We start from the raw sequence: 15765 nt of genomic DNA on the forward strand, positions 1-15765 counted from the left end.
TTGTTCCTGAGATAGCTCTATTTTTTTTTTGTTTGTTTGTTCAAAGCTAGTACCTTACCACTTAAGCCACAGCTCCACTTCCAGTTTTTGAGTGGTTAATCGGAGATAAGGGTCTCATGGGGACTTTTCTGCCCAGTCTGGCTTTGAACCATAATCCTTAAATCTCAGCCTCCTGAGTAGCTAGGATTATAGGTGTGAGCCACCAGTGCCTGGTTGAGAAAAGCATTTTATTAGGAAAATTATGAACTACAGAATTGGCAGGTTGTCATACTTGGCAATTGTGTTTCACTAAGAGCCATAATTGTTGATTACAAATGGTTAGTACTAACCTTTCAAAAAAAGTCAGGTGCTTTTTTTAATATGTTTCTGATTTATAGTTAATTCTTGCCCTTTAGAGATACTAAAATTCATTGATTCTGTTTTTACTCCCTACTATTAGTCCCCAAGAAACACATACCAGTCTGCTATGGGTAAGCAAGCCATGGGAGTTTATATCACCAACTTCCATGTTCGCATGGACACATTGGCCCATGTTCTGTACTATCCTCAAAAGCCACTCGTGACCACCCGGTCTATGGAATACCTACGATTTAGAGAGCTGCCAGCAGGTATGTCCAGTTTGCTTAACGTTTTTAATACCTTACTATACTCAAAGCAGTTCACTGGATATTGGCAGGATTGAAAAATATGCACAACATAATGCCCATGTTTACAGATCTTATAGAGTGGGAAACATGAATATAATAAAAAATGTGGATGTATGGAAAGGGTTATGATGGTGTTAAGAGTCCTTTGGAAACAGAGTGACAAGTGATAGATTCCTATGAGAAGTGGAGACCCACTCTAATGGAGGAGGGGATATTTTACACTCGACATTTTACACAGCTGAAGCAGCTCTTTGAATTTGAGACACAATTTGAGCAGAGCACTGAATTTATGAAGTCTGCAGGTGCCGAATAGTTTGGTGGTGATGTCAGTAGAGTGTAGCCCATGTGGTAGTAATACTTGGTCTCATAGTGTGGAGAGAGCCTGGAAAGGTTGGATTTTATTTGGAGAATGAAGATCCCAGGTAGCAATATAGTTAGGTTTTGTTTGGTTTGAACTCATGGCTCATGCTCTTGCTTTCTCTGCTAATGGTTGGTGCACTACTGCTTGAGCCATAGTTCCACTGATGGTTATTTGGAGATAAGATTCTTCGGGTTTTTTTCTACCCAGACTGGCTTCAAACTGAGATCTTCAATTCCTAGTCTCCTGAGTAGTTCATGCTTGAGGGGCAGAAATTTGTGTTAGAACTATCATTTTGACAGTAGATATAAGGAATGGATTAGAATTGCTACTACATTATCAGGAGATACTTTAGAAATGTTTGCAATAGTCTGAGGGTGAAATGATGAAGGCTTATAAAAATAGTTTTAAAAGTCTGCATTAAAAAAGGCTAGGTTTGGAAGTAGAGCAATGGCTTAAGTGGGAGAGCACCATCCATCCTTGAATGAAAAAGTTCAGGGACAGCGCCCAGGATCCCAGGATCAAGTCCTAGGACTGACAAAAAAAAGTCTGGGTTTGATGGTGCTACCTGTAATACCAGCACTTGGGAGTCAAATCAAAAGCCTGCTTGGCCCACAAGATAGGAGCCTGTATGAAAAAGAAAAAGAAATGATAAAAAGGAAAAAGGAGTGATATGAGTTATCTTTAATATGCTTGATATATGTAGGACTGGATGATTTGCTGAATGTGGAGTGGTAACAAGAGTGGAGTTCAATTGGAACGATTGTTGGTGTTTTTGGCCTGGGCAATTGAAGAGAGATGGTGATACATGTAGCTCAGTGGTAAGAGTACATGAGGCCTTGGTCCTACAAGTATTGGGGTTTGGAGGGGGAGAGGAGAGAAAGAGATGATGATCATGATAGAAGGAAGAAGGAGTTTTGAGAAGTGAAACTGTAAACTGTTGGTTTTAAGTTGCTATTATTAGAAAACTAAGAAGTGGCGAGTTGCAAATGTGAAAAGTGAAATCTAGAGATGTGTGGTTCTTAATACATCACTAAGGCATTGCTTAGAGGGAAGTCAGAATGAGAGAAAGGCCCGAGGCCCCAAAAGAACCATCAAGAGGGCAAGGAGGGAAGCAGGGTGTCTACAGGAGATGCTCAGGGAGTCTAGCCTGAAGGAAAACAATGCAGGAGGACTGAAGGGAGTGAGCGTTGGACATTAGGGGGAGACTTCCTCTGATACTACAATTGCCTTCTTGTATTAACAGAATTTTGGCTTCAAATGTGGTCAATACTCGTTATTATTCTAGTTGTCTTTAGTAGATCTAAATTGTTAACTAAAAAAGGGGCTCATATTTTGGTAGCACATTCTTGTATATTAAAATTATTTATTCTTTTTTTTTTTTTTTTTTTTGGCCAGTCCTGGGCCTTGGACTCAGGGCCTGAGCACTGTCCCTGGCTTCTTTTTTGCTCAAGGCTAGCACTCTGCCACTTGAGTCACAGCGCCACTTCTGGCCATTTTCTGTGTATGTGGTGCTGGGGAATTGAACCCAGGGCTTCATGTATACGAGGCAAGCGCTCTTGCCACTAGGCTATATCCCCAGCCCCAAAATTATTTATTCTTAAGAGTCTTACACAGGGGTGTGCTCTTGTCTAATAAATCAAAATCTTTAGGTTGTCTTTAGTATGTGCTTGCAGTATTCTGTTAGGTATTACACTTTCGTGTGACTGGAGAAGAAAAGAGAGGTACTGCAGGGTTGGGTTTGAAAGGAAATGTCTAATTTTTATGTCCTGGTAATGGGCTTGAACTTAGAACCAAGTTGCTATCCCCTTAGCGTTTCACTCAGGGCCGGTACTTGAAATGAGAGTTTCTTGAATTTATCCCCCTGTCTCCCTGTGTTGGCTTTGAACCAGGTTTCAAAGGTAGATCTCAATGTCATGAGAAGCTAGGATTACAGGCACGAGCTATTAACACCAGGCTTTTATTTGTAATTTTTAAAAATTGTATTATAGAGGTGATATACAGAGGGGTTGCAGTTATGTAAATTCATTTTTTTTTTGGACAGTGTCATCCCTTCCCTGGTTGTCTCCCGGTTTTACTTAATTGCTATTTCTTTAGTCTTTCCCTTATAGGTTAGGCTGGTCTTGAACTTGCCATATTGCCTTAGCCTTCCAAATGCTAGGATTATAGGTGTGTGCTGCCACTTCCAGCTTCTATTACTTTCTTTATGGTCTCGCTAAAAGTAGAGCAGCCACTAAGAATCAATATGGCAGTAGGAAAGTATGCTTTTTTTTTTTTTAATGGCCTGGCAAGAGAGGAAAAGGTTACAAAACTTAATGGAAAGGGAAAGATAAGGGGTTAGGGTTTGGATCTGTTGATTATTAACTGGAGATGGTAGGCTAACTCCTGATTGAAGAGAGAAAGGCACAGAGTTTGTTGAGTACACTGAAATGTGGTTCAGAAGGTACTCTGAATTATGAGCTGACTTGTTAATGATTGATACTAGTAAGAGTGAATGCATTGCGAATAACAATTTTAGGATTTGCTTGTCATTAAGTCAGCAGAGCAGCTGTCTTACAGATTGCAGATTCCAAGAGTAGACATTGACAGCAGTGGTAAATACATCCAAGCATTTCTGACAATAGGGTTGAACCAGATGGATTTAAAAGGAAGAGCAGGTTTTCTTCTGTGATAACGCTTTCTGTGTTCTCTTGAATTCTCTGCAGGAATCAACTCAATTGTGGCCATTGCATCATACACTGGATATAATCAAGAAGACTCTGTTATCATGAATCGCTCAGCTGTAGACCGAGGCTTTTTCAGGTCTGCTTTTACACAATTTGTTACAATGTGAGAAGAGTGGAAATAGTAATTAAAAAAAAGAAAAGTTCTTTAAGAATAGGTTTGAAGGGGGCTAGGGATATGGCCTAGTGGCAAGAGTGCTTGCCTCCTATACATGAAGCCCTGAAGCCCTAGGTTCGATTCCCCAGCACCACATATATAGAAAACGTCCAGAAGTGGCGCTGTGGCTCAAGTGGCAGAGTGCCAGCCTTAAGCAAAAAGAAGCCGGGGCAGTGCTCAGACCCTGAGTCCAAGCCCCGGGACTGGCCCCCAAAAAAGAATAGGTTTGAAAATGCTCTGTACCAGAAAGCAGAAGGACTTGTTGATAGAGACATTTTTTAATCTCTAAATTTTTAGATGCTAATATTGTAAATCTTTTCTTTTGTGAGCCAATAGTCACTTAATTTAAATAATACAGAACCATCTAAAGAACTAAAAATATACACAGAATTTAGAACTCACAAATCACTATTGCTAAAATCATGTTCTATTTTCCTTCTGCCTTTTCTGTTGTTTTATTGGCAGATTAGTCTAAATCTGTGGCCAATGCAGGTTGTTAATAAACATAGGGATCTTTGAGTAGAGGAGAAGCTTTTGATTTGACTTGTGGTGGGAAAGGTTTGAACAGATCCTGGCTGTTGCTGAGGATTATGGAAGGAGCAGTTGGATCAGGTAGGGGGCTGAGCTTAGTTATTACCCTGGTCCTTCCAAGGCTCACCTATCGTTGCAGGTGGTGAAGCTTATGAGGCAATTTAAGGTTTAACTTTGACCCTTAATTTAGTTGCTTCTTTTATTATTTTGTTTTTTTATTGTCAAACTGATAGAGCGGTTACAGTTTCATACGTTAAGCATTGAATTTAGTTGCTTCTTGTACCTGATTCTTGGTTTAATTTGGCCCTCCAGTATCAACTAAGAAAAATATTATTGGGATATATAACTCCCTTTTTCCTTTCCCTAAACTCTTAAAAAAGAAAGAGAAAGAAAGGAAGGAAGGAAGAAATTCACCAGGTCCTAGCTACTCAGGAGGGGAGATCAGGACAATTGTAGCTTTGAGGCAAGCCCAGGCAAAAGACCCCCATCTCAACTAATAAATAGCTGGGAGTAGTGCTGCATTTCTGCCATCCCAGCTATTCAGGAAGTAAGGGTAAATGGGAAGACTGCAGTCAGGCTTGCCTGGGTGTAAATGCAAGATTCTAATAGGATCCTATTTGAAAACAAAGAGTTGGGGACATGGTGGAACCTCTTTAGCAAGTGTGGGGCTCTGATTTGAGGACTCAAGCACTCCCCAAAACTAAAAACCCAGAAGTTACCATAAAAACCTATGCTTTTAGGTCTGTTTTCTACCGCTCTTATAAAGAACAAGAGTCTAAAAAAGGATTTGATCAAGAAGAAGTTTTTGAGAAGCCTACACGTGAAACATGTCAGGGTAAGTGACTCTGCCATTTAAGTTGCACAAGTCAAAATCAGTGGCTGTGGCTTTCTGAAGTAATTTTGTCCCTGTTTTTGTAATGAGAGAGCACGTTTCCCTCTCATTCTTCTAGCGCTCCCATATAGGAAAAGGTGCCCCTTGCGGGAGTGCGCGGACCTTTCTTCCTTGCTGGGAGACAGTTAAGAACTCAGGCTGTGAGAGTCTTGGGATCTGCCTCACCCCTGCGCTCTCACTCCTGCCACGTTTGTACAGGTCTTCAGTGTGCACAGGAACTCCCTTCTCACCCCGACTTCAGGGATCTTAAGATTTTTTCAGCTTCAATAGTTGCAAACAACTGAAAAGATAATGATGATGAGGCCTGGTGATGTAGCTCAAAGAGAGTGCCTGCTTTACAAACACAGCCTCCGAATTGAAATCCCGATAGTACTAAACAAACAAATGAGGAGGAACTGTTTAGCATGTGTTATATTTTCAAGAAAATTCAACTTTTTTGTAGGCATTTAAAAAGTACTTCTGAAGGATAAGATGCGTAGTGTGTGTGTGTGTGTGTGTGTGTGTGTGTGTGTGTGTGTGTGTGTGTGTTTTGGATCTGGAGCTTGAACTCAGAGCTTGGGCACTGTCCATGAGCTTTTGTGCTCAAGGCTAGCACTCGGCCACTTGAGCCACAGCTCCACTTCCAGCTTTTTTGGAAGTTTATCGGAGAGAAGAGTGTCACAGACTTTCCTGTCCTGGCTGGCTTCTGACCTTGATCCTCAGATCCTCTTGAGTAGGATTACAAGTGTGAGCCACCCCTAGTGCCTGACCTGGTTTTGACTCCTGATAGCATTACATGATGGTAGAATGTGTCTTGTTTCTTCACATAGCTTCCTATTACTCTGTTTCTGTTGGTTCTTTGTAGTAGTGAATTGATATCCCACAAGATGAAGCTAGGCTCCAGTAGCTCATGCTTCTAATCCAGCTTCTCAGGAGGCTGAGACCTGAGGATCCTCGTTCAAAGCCACTCTGGCATACAAATGTGAGAATTCTTATCTCCAGTTAACTAGCAAAAATCTAGAAGTGGAGGTGTGCTAAAGTGATAGAGCATCAGCCTTGAGCCCCCCCCCCCCAAAAAAAAAAATCCAAGTGAGAGCTTGCATTCAAGCCTGAGTACTGACATATATAAACACACATATGAGTGAAACAAAAGATTGCATGAGATAAAATCATCATTTCTGAGGAAGGATGTATGAGGACACAGATATGGTTTTTCATTTAATGAGATGGCAATACACTCATCTAAAGTGTGCTAATGTTTCTTTTTCTACTATCCAGTCCTGTGTTTCTTGTTCTTTGTAGGTTTCTTTTTCTTTATTTTTTTTTTTTTTCTGTATAGATAGTGGTATCACAGGGAACAGAATGGTTTGTCATTATTTGGAATAAGGCCAGTGGATTATCACTACACATTATTTATGACTTTAGAGAACCTGAGAACTTTCTATTGACTTGGAGTTGATTCATGTCTGTGGCTTTTATTGTATTTTATTTATTTTATCGTTGTTTGAGGGGCTTGAACTCTGAGCTTGGGCACTGTCCCTAAGCTCTTCAGCTCAAGGCTAGTGCTACCACTTGAGCCACAGTGCCACTTCTGATTTTCTGGCGGTTAATTGGAGATAAGAATTCTCATGGACTTTCCTGCCTGGGCTGGCTGGCTATGAACTGTGATCCTCAGATCTCAGCCTCCTCAGTAGCTAGGATTACAGGTGTGTGCCACTGGCACCTGGCTCATGTGTGTAGCTTTTAAACTTTGTTGGGGATTATTATTCTTTGTGGTAATTTTACTTCAGAAAATCTCATGTCTGTTTCTTCACAGGTATGAGGCATGCCATTTATGACAAGCTGGATGATGATGGGCTGATTGCTCCAGGGGTCCGTGTATCAGGGGATGATGTTATCATCGGCAAAACAGTCACCTTGCCTGAAAATGAAGATGAGCTGGAGAGCACCAACAGGCGCTATACAAAGAGAGACTGTAGCACTTTCCTGCGAACCAGCGAGACAGGCATTGTGGACCAGGTGATGGTAACTCTGAACCAGGAAGGATACAAATTTTGCAAAATAAGGGTGAGTATAGCTTTTGCAATGTAGCTGACTTTAGAAATGAAGTGGCTTTCACCTAACCTATTTTTATATGAATTCAGGTGCGCTCTGTTAGAATTCCACAGATTGGAGACAAATTTGCTAGTCGTCACGGCCAGAAGGGTACTTGTGGTATTCAGTATAGACAAGAGGTAGGTATCTTTGATCTCCATCACCCCTAACCCTGTGTTTTGTTGGTCCTGGAACTTGAACTGAGGATCTGGGCACTGTCTCTGAGCCTCTTTGTGCTCAAGGCTGGTGCTCTGACTTTTTCTGAGTAGTTTATTGGAGATAAGAATTTCATGGGTTTTCCTGCCCAGGCTGGATTCGAACCACAGTCCTGAGATCTCACCCTCCTGAGTAGTTAGGATTACAGGTGTGAGCTACCAACAACTAGTCCTTGTTGAACATTTTATTCAGAATTTGTTGTGACTTCATTATTTTTCTGTTAGTGTTGAATAAACATGTAAATATACCATGTGGACAAGAATTTGTGACAAATTCATTTATAGGCAGTGTCAGTTCTAGAAAGAAGTTTTAGCATCTCATAAGTTCCTTTTTAAATTTTTAAAAAAACTTGTTATTATAAAGGTGATATGCAAAGGGGTTATGTTCATATAAGTCAGGCTCTCATAATGTTTTTCTGAACAGGATATGCCTTTCACCTGTGAAGGTATCACTCCTGACATCATCATAAACCCCCATGCCATCCCCTCTCGAATGACCATTGGTCACTTGATTGAATGTCTTCAAGGAAAGGTAAGAGATTGGCTTTCAAAAATAACGTGGCCTGCAAATTGATGTTTCTTTCTAAACAATAATAAATGATTTCGCTTTTATTTGATTTGAGCCAGGCTACCATGTTAATACAATTCTTACTTTCCTGCTTTCAAGTTGTTTAAGAGTCTTGTTATCCTTTTTTTAAAAGTTAAGTTTGCAAAGTTATGGCAGAACTTTTGTAGGAGATACTACCATGCAGCTTTTGCTACACGTTGTTGGGCTCCAAATTGCCGGGCTTCGCTCTACTCCTCCCCATTCATGTGGGGAGGGGTCCTGGGCTTATCTGTCCTCCGTGTGGGATCCATACTCACTCTCTCACGTCCCCCCGGCCGGTAGGGTTTAGATGCGGGAGCGGGGTCCCGGGCTTAGCCTCGGTTGACGTGTGGGTGCGAGACCCCCATGCTCGCCGCCCAAGGAAGACACGAGCGCGTGGGGTCTCAGAGACCGTCTGGGACGACTATTTTTATTCAAATGAGGAGGCATAGATATACCCCAAAGGCGGGCACAAGAGAGGGAGAACAGATTGGCCACGAGAGCTGTTCGTCAAGTGATGTCAAGGGACTTCCCTTGTGGGCGGAGGCCCAGCCCCCCAAGGATTGGGTTTCTGGGGTACCCCCGCCATTGCACATGTGCTTGCCCCAGGAGTAGGGGCTTCTCTTTCTGTTGAAGAAGAGGGGAGGAGACAGGCCAAGGCCAGCTGTGGCCTCTTAAAGGCACAGCTGACCCCAACAACACGTGTCATTATCTTAGTAACTGGTTTCTTTTCAGTAGATGAAAGGTGATTGGTTCCAGGTGACCTTAGTGATTTTATAGCTCTATTACAGCTGTGCATGTACCTTTCAGCGGAGGTTTTCTATTTTTAAGTGAGGTTTTCTATTTTTAAGTATCTTGTTAAGGTAGAATGGCCATAGCCTAACTCATGGACAGCTTGATTGCAGATCATTACAATGTCATTTTCCTGGGGCCATCACAAGTAATTGGGAGTTTTGCTCTCTCTGTATCTGATCGATCCCATGAGTGAGTTCATATTTGAAGGCTTATATGAGTTTGTAGTTTTTTAGGTAAATGGATTTGCTATATAAAAGATTTTGATAAGGTGGATCTCCAATATATCACAACTTTCTAATATGTAAATTTTAAGTTTAAAATCCTTCCTTTTATATAAACGATTTGATTTCATTTATATCTGGTATATAACTTCTAAAGAGAAACAGAATGAAGCAGCATTTCAAAGAATGTTTTTATTTCAAAGGTATCAGCTAACAAGGGTGAAATTGGTGATGCCACTCCATTTAATGATGCTGTTAATGTCCAGAAGATTTCTAATCTCCTATCTGATTATGGCTACCATCTCAGAGGAAATGAGGTATGTATAATGGTACTGTTACCTGTATTCTACTATTTATGTAGTTTTATTTTGTATTTGTGGTTTTCTTTTTTTTTTCCTGCCAGTCCTGGGGCTTAGACTCAGGGCCTGAGCACTGTCCCTGGCTTCTTTTTGCTCAAGGCTAGCACTTTACCACTTGAGCCACAGTGCCACTTCTGGCCTTTTTGTATATATGTGGTGCTGAGGAATCGAACCCAGGGCTTCATGTATAGGAGGCAAGCACTCTTGCCACTAGGCCATATTCCCAGCCCCTGTGGTTTTATTCTTTAAAAATAAAACCTTCAAAGCTGGGTGCCAGTGGCTCACACCTGTTATCCTAGCTAATGAGATGTGAGGCTCATGGTTTGAAGCCAGCCTGGGCAGGAAAGTCCATTAGACTCCTATCTCCAGTTAACCACCAAAAAGCTGGAAGTGGAGCTGTGGCTCAAGTGGTAGAGCATTAGCCTTGAGCTAAAGATAAAGAGCTCAGGGACAGTGCCCAGGCCTCCTCAGTTCAGGCCCCAGGACTGGCTCTCTCTTTCAAACCTTTTGATGAAGTGTAACTCATGGTTCAGTTATTTGTACACATCATAAATGCACAGCTTGATGAATTTCAAAGTAAGCACACCTGTGTGACAAATACCATGATTGAGAAAAAAAAAATGGCTCAGGACCCTTTATACCTAGAAGTTCCCTAGAAGTAACCATGTTCTTATTCACACCCAAGCTAACTACTAACATAGTTTGTTGATTTTTTTTTTTTTTGCCAGTCCTGGGCCTTGGACTCAGGGCCTGAGCACTGTCCCTGGCTTCTTTTTGCTCAAGGCTAGCACTCTGCCACTTGAGTCATAGCGCCACTTCTGGCCATTTTCTGTATATGTGGTGCTGGGGAATCGAACCCAGGGCTTCAAGTATATGAGGCAAGTGCTCTTGCCACTAGGCCATCTCCCCAGCCCCTGTTGATTTTTTTTTTATACAAATAGAATGATCCAGTATATGTACTTATATCTTTGAACTTGTTTAATAGTTTCAGTTGTATGCCTCAAAATCTTTTTCTGTTTCAGGTCCTCTACAATGGGTTCACTGGCCGAAAAATCACCTCACAAATTTTTATTGGCCCAACCTATTACCAGCGCTTGAAGCATATGGTGGATGACAAAATTCATTCTCGGGCTAGGGGACCTATTCAGATCCTTAATAGACAGCCCATGGAAGGTAGATCCCGGTAAGTGAGCTGTGTTGTCATTGTTATTTATTCTTAATTAGCCTTTCATTTGAAAGTGCCAAATAAGTACAAAAATAGAAGTAGTGGTTAAGTGAATATCCATGTATACCTGTCATCCAACTTAAGTAAGTAGTTCAGTCTTGTTCCTATATCCATCTCCTCCTTCATATTAATGCTTGGTTATTTTACTCACACATTTTTTTGCAGAGGATCAAGCCCAGGACCTGTGCTTGCTAATAAGCAAGTGCTGTATGACCTCAGCTTTGCTTAAACATAATCAGGAGTGGTTTAGTAGAGTTACACAGCAGTTGCTTAACAAGCACTTTATATTTTCTTGTGTAGATATTTTATTTGGGCCTGTGAAAGATTGGCTCTCAAATCTCTTGGTCCCAAGACTCCAGTGAGTTTTCATTCTTGTGAAGTTTACGGGTACTTATTATTTTAGACATGAAGATATGAAGATAGATTTTAAACATTTATTTAAACAAACAGTAATATACATACTATACGTTTAATTAAAAAGTGTATTTCCCAAATAATATTCTGATGAGTAAAATGTTTACATTTTTGCAAATGTCTCTAATGAGCTGGCTTACTAGACTGGAGCTAGATTCTTTGATTGAGTTCAGTTCTGTATTCATTCCACTGCAGTTTTTTGCTTGTTTTTGGTTTTTGCCATTCCTGGGGCTCTGGGCCTTGGACTCAGGGCCTGAGCACTGTCCTTGGCTTCTTTTTGCTCAAGGCTAGCACTCTGCCACTTGAGCCACAGCGCCACTTTTCTGTGTATAGGTGCTGAGGAATCAAACCAAGGCTTCATGCACTCCACTGCTAAGCCACATCCCAGCCCAGTTTTGGGCTTTTTATATTTAAGACTGTGAGGAGAAATCTAACCGGACATGGATGTCCCTGAGAAGGCGGGGGAGGGGGGAGGGGGGTGGACAGTATTTTATGTTTTAGATAAGAAAAGGGGGGGATTTCTTTTGAGGCTCTCATCACCCACTTGTGTGGCCTCTCCATGCACGCCCGCACTGGTGTGCGGAGACCTGTAACCACTCCCCCGCTGTTGGATGTGCACGCATCATTGCAGGCTTGACCGTCTGGACATCATTTATTGAGAAGCTGCCTTATTTAGATTCACTTGTACTCATTTTCTGGGTGTAGTGTTGAATTCTAGGAAGTTTATTAAAGCTATCATGATGAGCCTTTACACCATACCCCACTGTATTTTATCAGGAAAAATAAACTCGGTACTTGAAGATCTAATGTATCTATTGCATTTAGGGACTTTCTAGTGCAGCTTATTAACTGGTTGGTAGATGTTACCTCCACCGAAGGGAGAAGGAATGCTAAGGAATAAAAACTAGAGGCTAGTTCTCCTTCTTCACCTCTGCTGTTGGTTACAGTGCTGTTTATATAATACTAAATAAGTACAAAATACTTGTGTTTTCTCCTTACCAGTGATGGTGGCTTGCGTTTTGGAGAAATGGAACGCGACTGTCAGATTGCCCACGGGGCAGCTCAGTTTTTAAGGGAAAGGTTGTTTGAGGCCTCAGATCCCTATCAGGTTCACGTGTGCAATCTTTGTGGAATTATGGCGATTGCTAACACCAGGACACACACATATGAATGCCGGGGCTGCCGAAATAAGACCCAGGTACGTGTGCGCTGCAGTGCTTTCCTGTGTGCCGTGCCCGTGTCGCTCTGCTCTCCAGGCAGGTTTAGTGCGGGCGAACAGGTTGACATTTTCACAGTCATGCTAGTGTTCCTCTGTAAGACGCCCTTGTTTTAAGAAAAAGATAAGCTGTTTAAGTACGGTAATTTCCCCAAGTTGTCTGTCTTAAAGTAATCAAGCCTCCCACAAGGAATTTTGAAAAATGAGTTTTTCCTGAGTCCCTTTCCATAACTGTTCCCTTGAGGAGGCGTGCGCGCGGCACAGGATACGTCCCAGCCCCTCATTCCGCATCTGCAGCCCTGCGTGCGCGCTTTCTGAGGTGGAGAAGAGGGGCCACCTCAGCATAATTCTGCTAATGATTATTTGCTTTCTCTTTTCAGATTTCTTTGGTGCGAATGCCTTACGCGTGCAAACTGTTGTTTCAGGAACTCATGTCTATGAGTATCGCACCGCGAATGATGAGTGTTTAACTCTTCAAAGGTTCTTGACAACATACTTGGAAATGTTGGTGTTTCGTTTCTGTGATGTGGCTTTAAGAACTACTTTACAAAATTACTGCATTGCAGTTAAAAGCATTTTATTTGTTTTATTGATATGCATGTAAATAGGTAATAAATTTTTGTAGATGTCTTGATGTGCTCTCTTGTTGTTTTTATTGTTTTTGGGTGTACTTGGGTTTGAACTCTAGGCTTTGCCCTTGCTGGCAGGCGCTCTATCACTGATCCATGTTTCCAGCCTGTGTTATCTTTAATTTGCTTTTCTTTATATAAAAAACCTGTGAGCATTACTAGCGTGTTAGTGGATTGGCATTAAAAAACTTGTCATTAAGGTAAGAACATGGGTTATCTATGATTAAGTTTTAGCTACATAGACTAATATGTTCTTCAGGCTTGTAGCTTAGCACCTTCACCTGTTTTAAAAGAGAAAAAGGGAAAAATTAGCTACCTATTTGGACATGGCAAACTTTCTGATTGTCAGGCAGTTTGAGCGTGTTAAATAGTGATCACCGACAGGGCAAGATAGAATATTTTACTTGTAGTCCCAGCCAGCACTCTGGGGCTGAGGCAGGGGAGTGGGTTAATCCCAGGAGTTTGAGACCAGCTGGGGCAACTTAGGAAAACCATGTTTCTTCCACTTCATTTTTTTTTTTTTTTACACAAGGTCTTCTTATCTGGTCTAGGCTGATCTTGAACTTAGAATCCTCCTGCCTCAGCCTCCTAGAGTGCTAGGATTACAGGTGTGTTCCAGAGACCCTGCCTTTTGAGTGGAACAAAACAAAATATGGCAATAAAGGATATGCAAGTAGCTGAATGAATGACACAGTCCAGGGCCTTGTGGACTTTGAGCTGTACAGTTACAGGTGTACACTTTGGAAGTGAAGTGTAGGTATTTATACACTTTACACACTAAGAGAGACATTGCACACATCTCTTAAGTTGGGATCCACGGAGGGTAAGAACAGGCTTTAGCTCTCATTCATTCTTTAAAGGGCAGGAGAATTAGCTGTGCAGCTGGGACTGACGTGCCACTCAGCTCTTAGCGCCACGCCGTGGCTGGAAGGCAGTCTTTACTCGATACCTGCTTTCCGGCACGGTGAAGCGGTAGGTGTTGTTCTGACTTGAGATAAGGGAAGGCCTGTTGAGACGTCACCGTGGGAGAGCTAGCTAAGCACTGTGACACCAGCTGCCCATGCTCTTTGTAGGACACTGTTGGCAGTGAAGTGGTGGCAGAAAGAATTGGGAATTTGGCAACATACTTTTTCTCTGGCTTTTTTTCTTAGAAACCCAAAGTGCAGGGCCAAGGCTCCCACCGCCGTCTCCTTTTAAAGGGGAATTTAACATCACAAGACAAAAAAGCCATGTAGATAGAATGTTAGGGAGCCAGGTGCAGGACGCTCATACCTATGATATTAGCTAGTCAGGAGGCTGAGATTTGAGGATCAAAGTTTGGGGCCAGCCCGAGCAGACAAATCCTCGAGACTGTTACCTCCACTCAACTAGGAAAACACTAGAACTAGAAGCGTGGCTGAGGTGTTGAGCATGGGAAAACCAACATGGGGAACAAGTTCTGATTCTCACGCCCAAGGTAAGTGGAAAGTTACAATGTGGACATTGCCTCAGACACCCCAGCATTCTTTAGGGAACTGTGAGAAGTATATTTTAACCGCATACTTAATACACTTCCTGTGTCGGGTAACTTGGGATACTTGAAAGGACAGGTTTCTTACACACCTTTTTTCACTGGTATTTCTTGTAAGGAATCAACCACTGTGATCTTGGCCGACGCCGAAGCCTGGCCTTGGGAATTAGATGCATGGCACTCGTACTCTCCATCGTCCTCCTTACTCAGAGGAGACACCTGTGAAAGACAAAGGACCTCCAGATCCCCTGTGGGTTCCTTCCCCGAGTTCCCCTCGCCCCACTGGCTTGCATTGCCATTCTTTCCTAAGTTCCTAAGACGACCAGGTGACCGGCGAGAGAATCGGTAGCAAGGGCTGCTGGGAGTAGTGTAAGTCCTCTGCTTGGAAGCCTCTGTAGCTACCACATCTGGTCTCCTGAGAGGATTCATCCTCTTAGGAAATGTTACGGACAACCTTGAAATGATAGAGGACACAACTTGAGAGACGCCTTTCTGGAGGCTAGGATCTATCGTCCATGAGATCAAGCATCAGGTGGGATAAAGTAATGAGTGCTTTGGGGTCATTACGTTCTCTTGAGAATTTTGCATTACATTCAGGAAAAAGTAGTTTTCATTAACTCTTGGTTTCTAAAACATACAACCAACTTCACCTCTTCCTCTTGTTCCCCCTGAACAGCAGTGACGGCTGGCACTTTGGCCTGGTCGGCTTGTGTCTTTAATTTTTTTTGGCCAGTCCTGGGGCTTGAACTCAGGGCCTGAGCACTGTCCCTGCTTTTTTTTTTTTTTTTCTTTCTCAAGGCTAGCACTCAACTACTTGAGCCACAGCGCCACTTCTGGCTTCTTCTGTTTCTGTGGTGCTGAGGAATCGAACCCAGGGCTTCGTGCATGCTAGGCAAGCACTCTACCGCTAGGCTGCATTCCCAACCCCTCTCTTCTTAGAATGACATTCTTGCCCGCACTAGCCACTCACCAGCACCCAGCCAGTTACTTCATGCTTCTCGGGGCCACCTCGGGTCTGGATGGCCAGGTTGTCGCGGTCACCAGGTAAGAGTTCCGTCCTTTGAACTCCATGGTTGCTCCTTTTTACCTGCATACACGAGAGGAAAACATCTCAGTTCTTGGCACTAAAACAACTTGGAAATGGCTGCATTCCTGAAACCGCTAAAGGTAAAAACGTGATCTAAGCCCAATAATAGGCTCCCAAGTTCCCTTTC

At 42.5% G+C, this 15765-nt stretch overlaps 2 protein-coding genes across 2 annotated transcripts in view; one reads left to right on the plus strand and one right to left on the minus strand.

Annotated features, from left to right (window-relative positions):
- Polr2b (RNA polymerase II subunit B) overlaps positions 1–13046 on the plus strand; it is a 32423-nt gene extending 19377 nt beyond the window's left edge. The window contains exons 16-25 of the mRNA XM_048364810.1: positions 440–608; positions 3711–3807; positions 5157–5251; positions 7104–7354; positions 7432–7521; positions 8021–8128; positions 9402–9515; positions 10580–10740; positions 12199–12394; positions 12793–13046. Coding sequence (XP_048220767.1) covers positions 440–608; positions 3711–3807; positions 5157–5251; positions 7104–7354; positions 7432–7521; positions 8021–8128; positions 9402–9515; positions 10580–10740; positions 12199–12394; positions 12793–12882 — 1371 coding nt within the window. The 3' untranslated portion in view covers positions 12883–13046. The remainder of the gene's footprint in view (positions 1–439; positions 609–3710; positions 3808–5156; positions 5252–7103; positions 7355–7431; positions 7522–8020; positions 8129–9401; positions 9516–10579; positions 10741–12198; positions 12395–12792) is intronic.
- Positions 12973–15765, minus strand: part of Igfbp7 (insulin like growth factor binding protein 7) — a 59723-nt gene continuing 56930 nt past the window's right edge. The window contains exons 3-5 of the mRNA XM_048364811.1: positions 15522–15638; positions 14644–14770; positions 12973–13322 (exon numbers count right to left, since the gene is read on the minus strand). Of these exons, the coding sequence (XP_048220768.1) occupies positions 13297–13322; positions 14644–14770; positions 15522–15638 (270 nt within the window). The 3' untranslated portion in view covers positions 12973–13296. The remainder of the gene's footprint in view (positions 13323–14643; positions 14771–15521; positions 15639–15765) is intronic.

This window comes from Perognathus longimembris, chromosome 16 (assembly GCF_023159225.1).
Source record: "Perognathus longimembris pacificus isolate PPM17 chromosome 16, ASM2315922v1, whole genome shotgun sequence".
In the NCBI taxonomy this organism is placed as follows: Eukaryota; Metazoa; Chordata; class Mammalia; order Rodentia; family Heteromyidae; genus Perognathus; species Perognathus longimembris.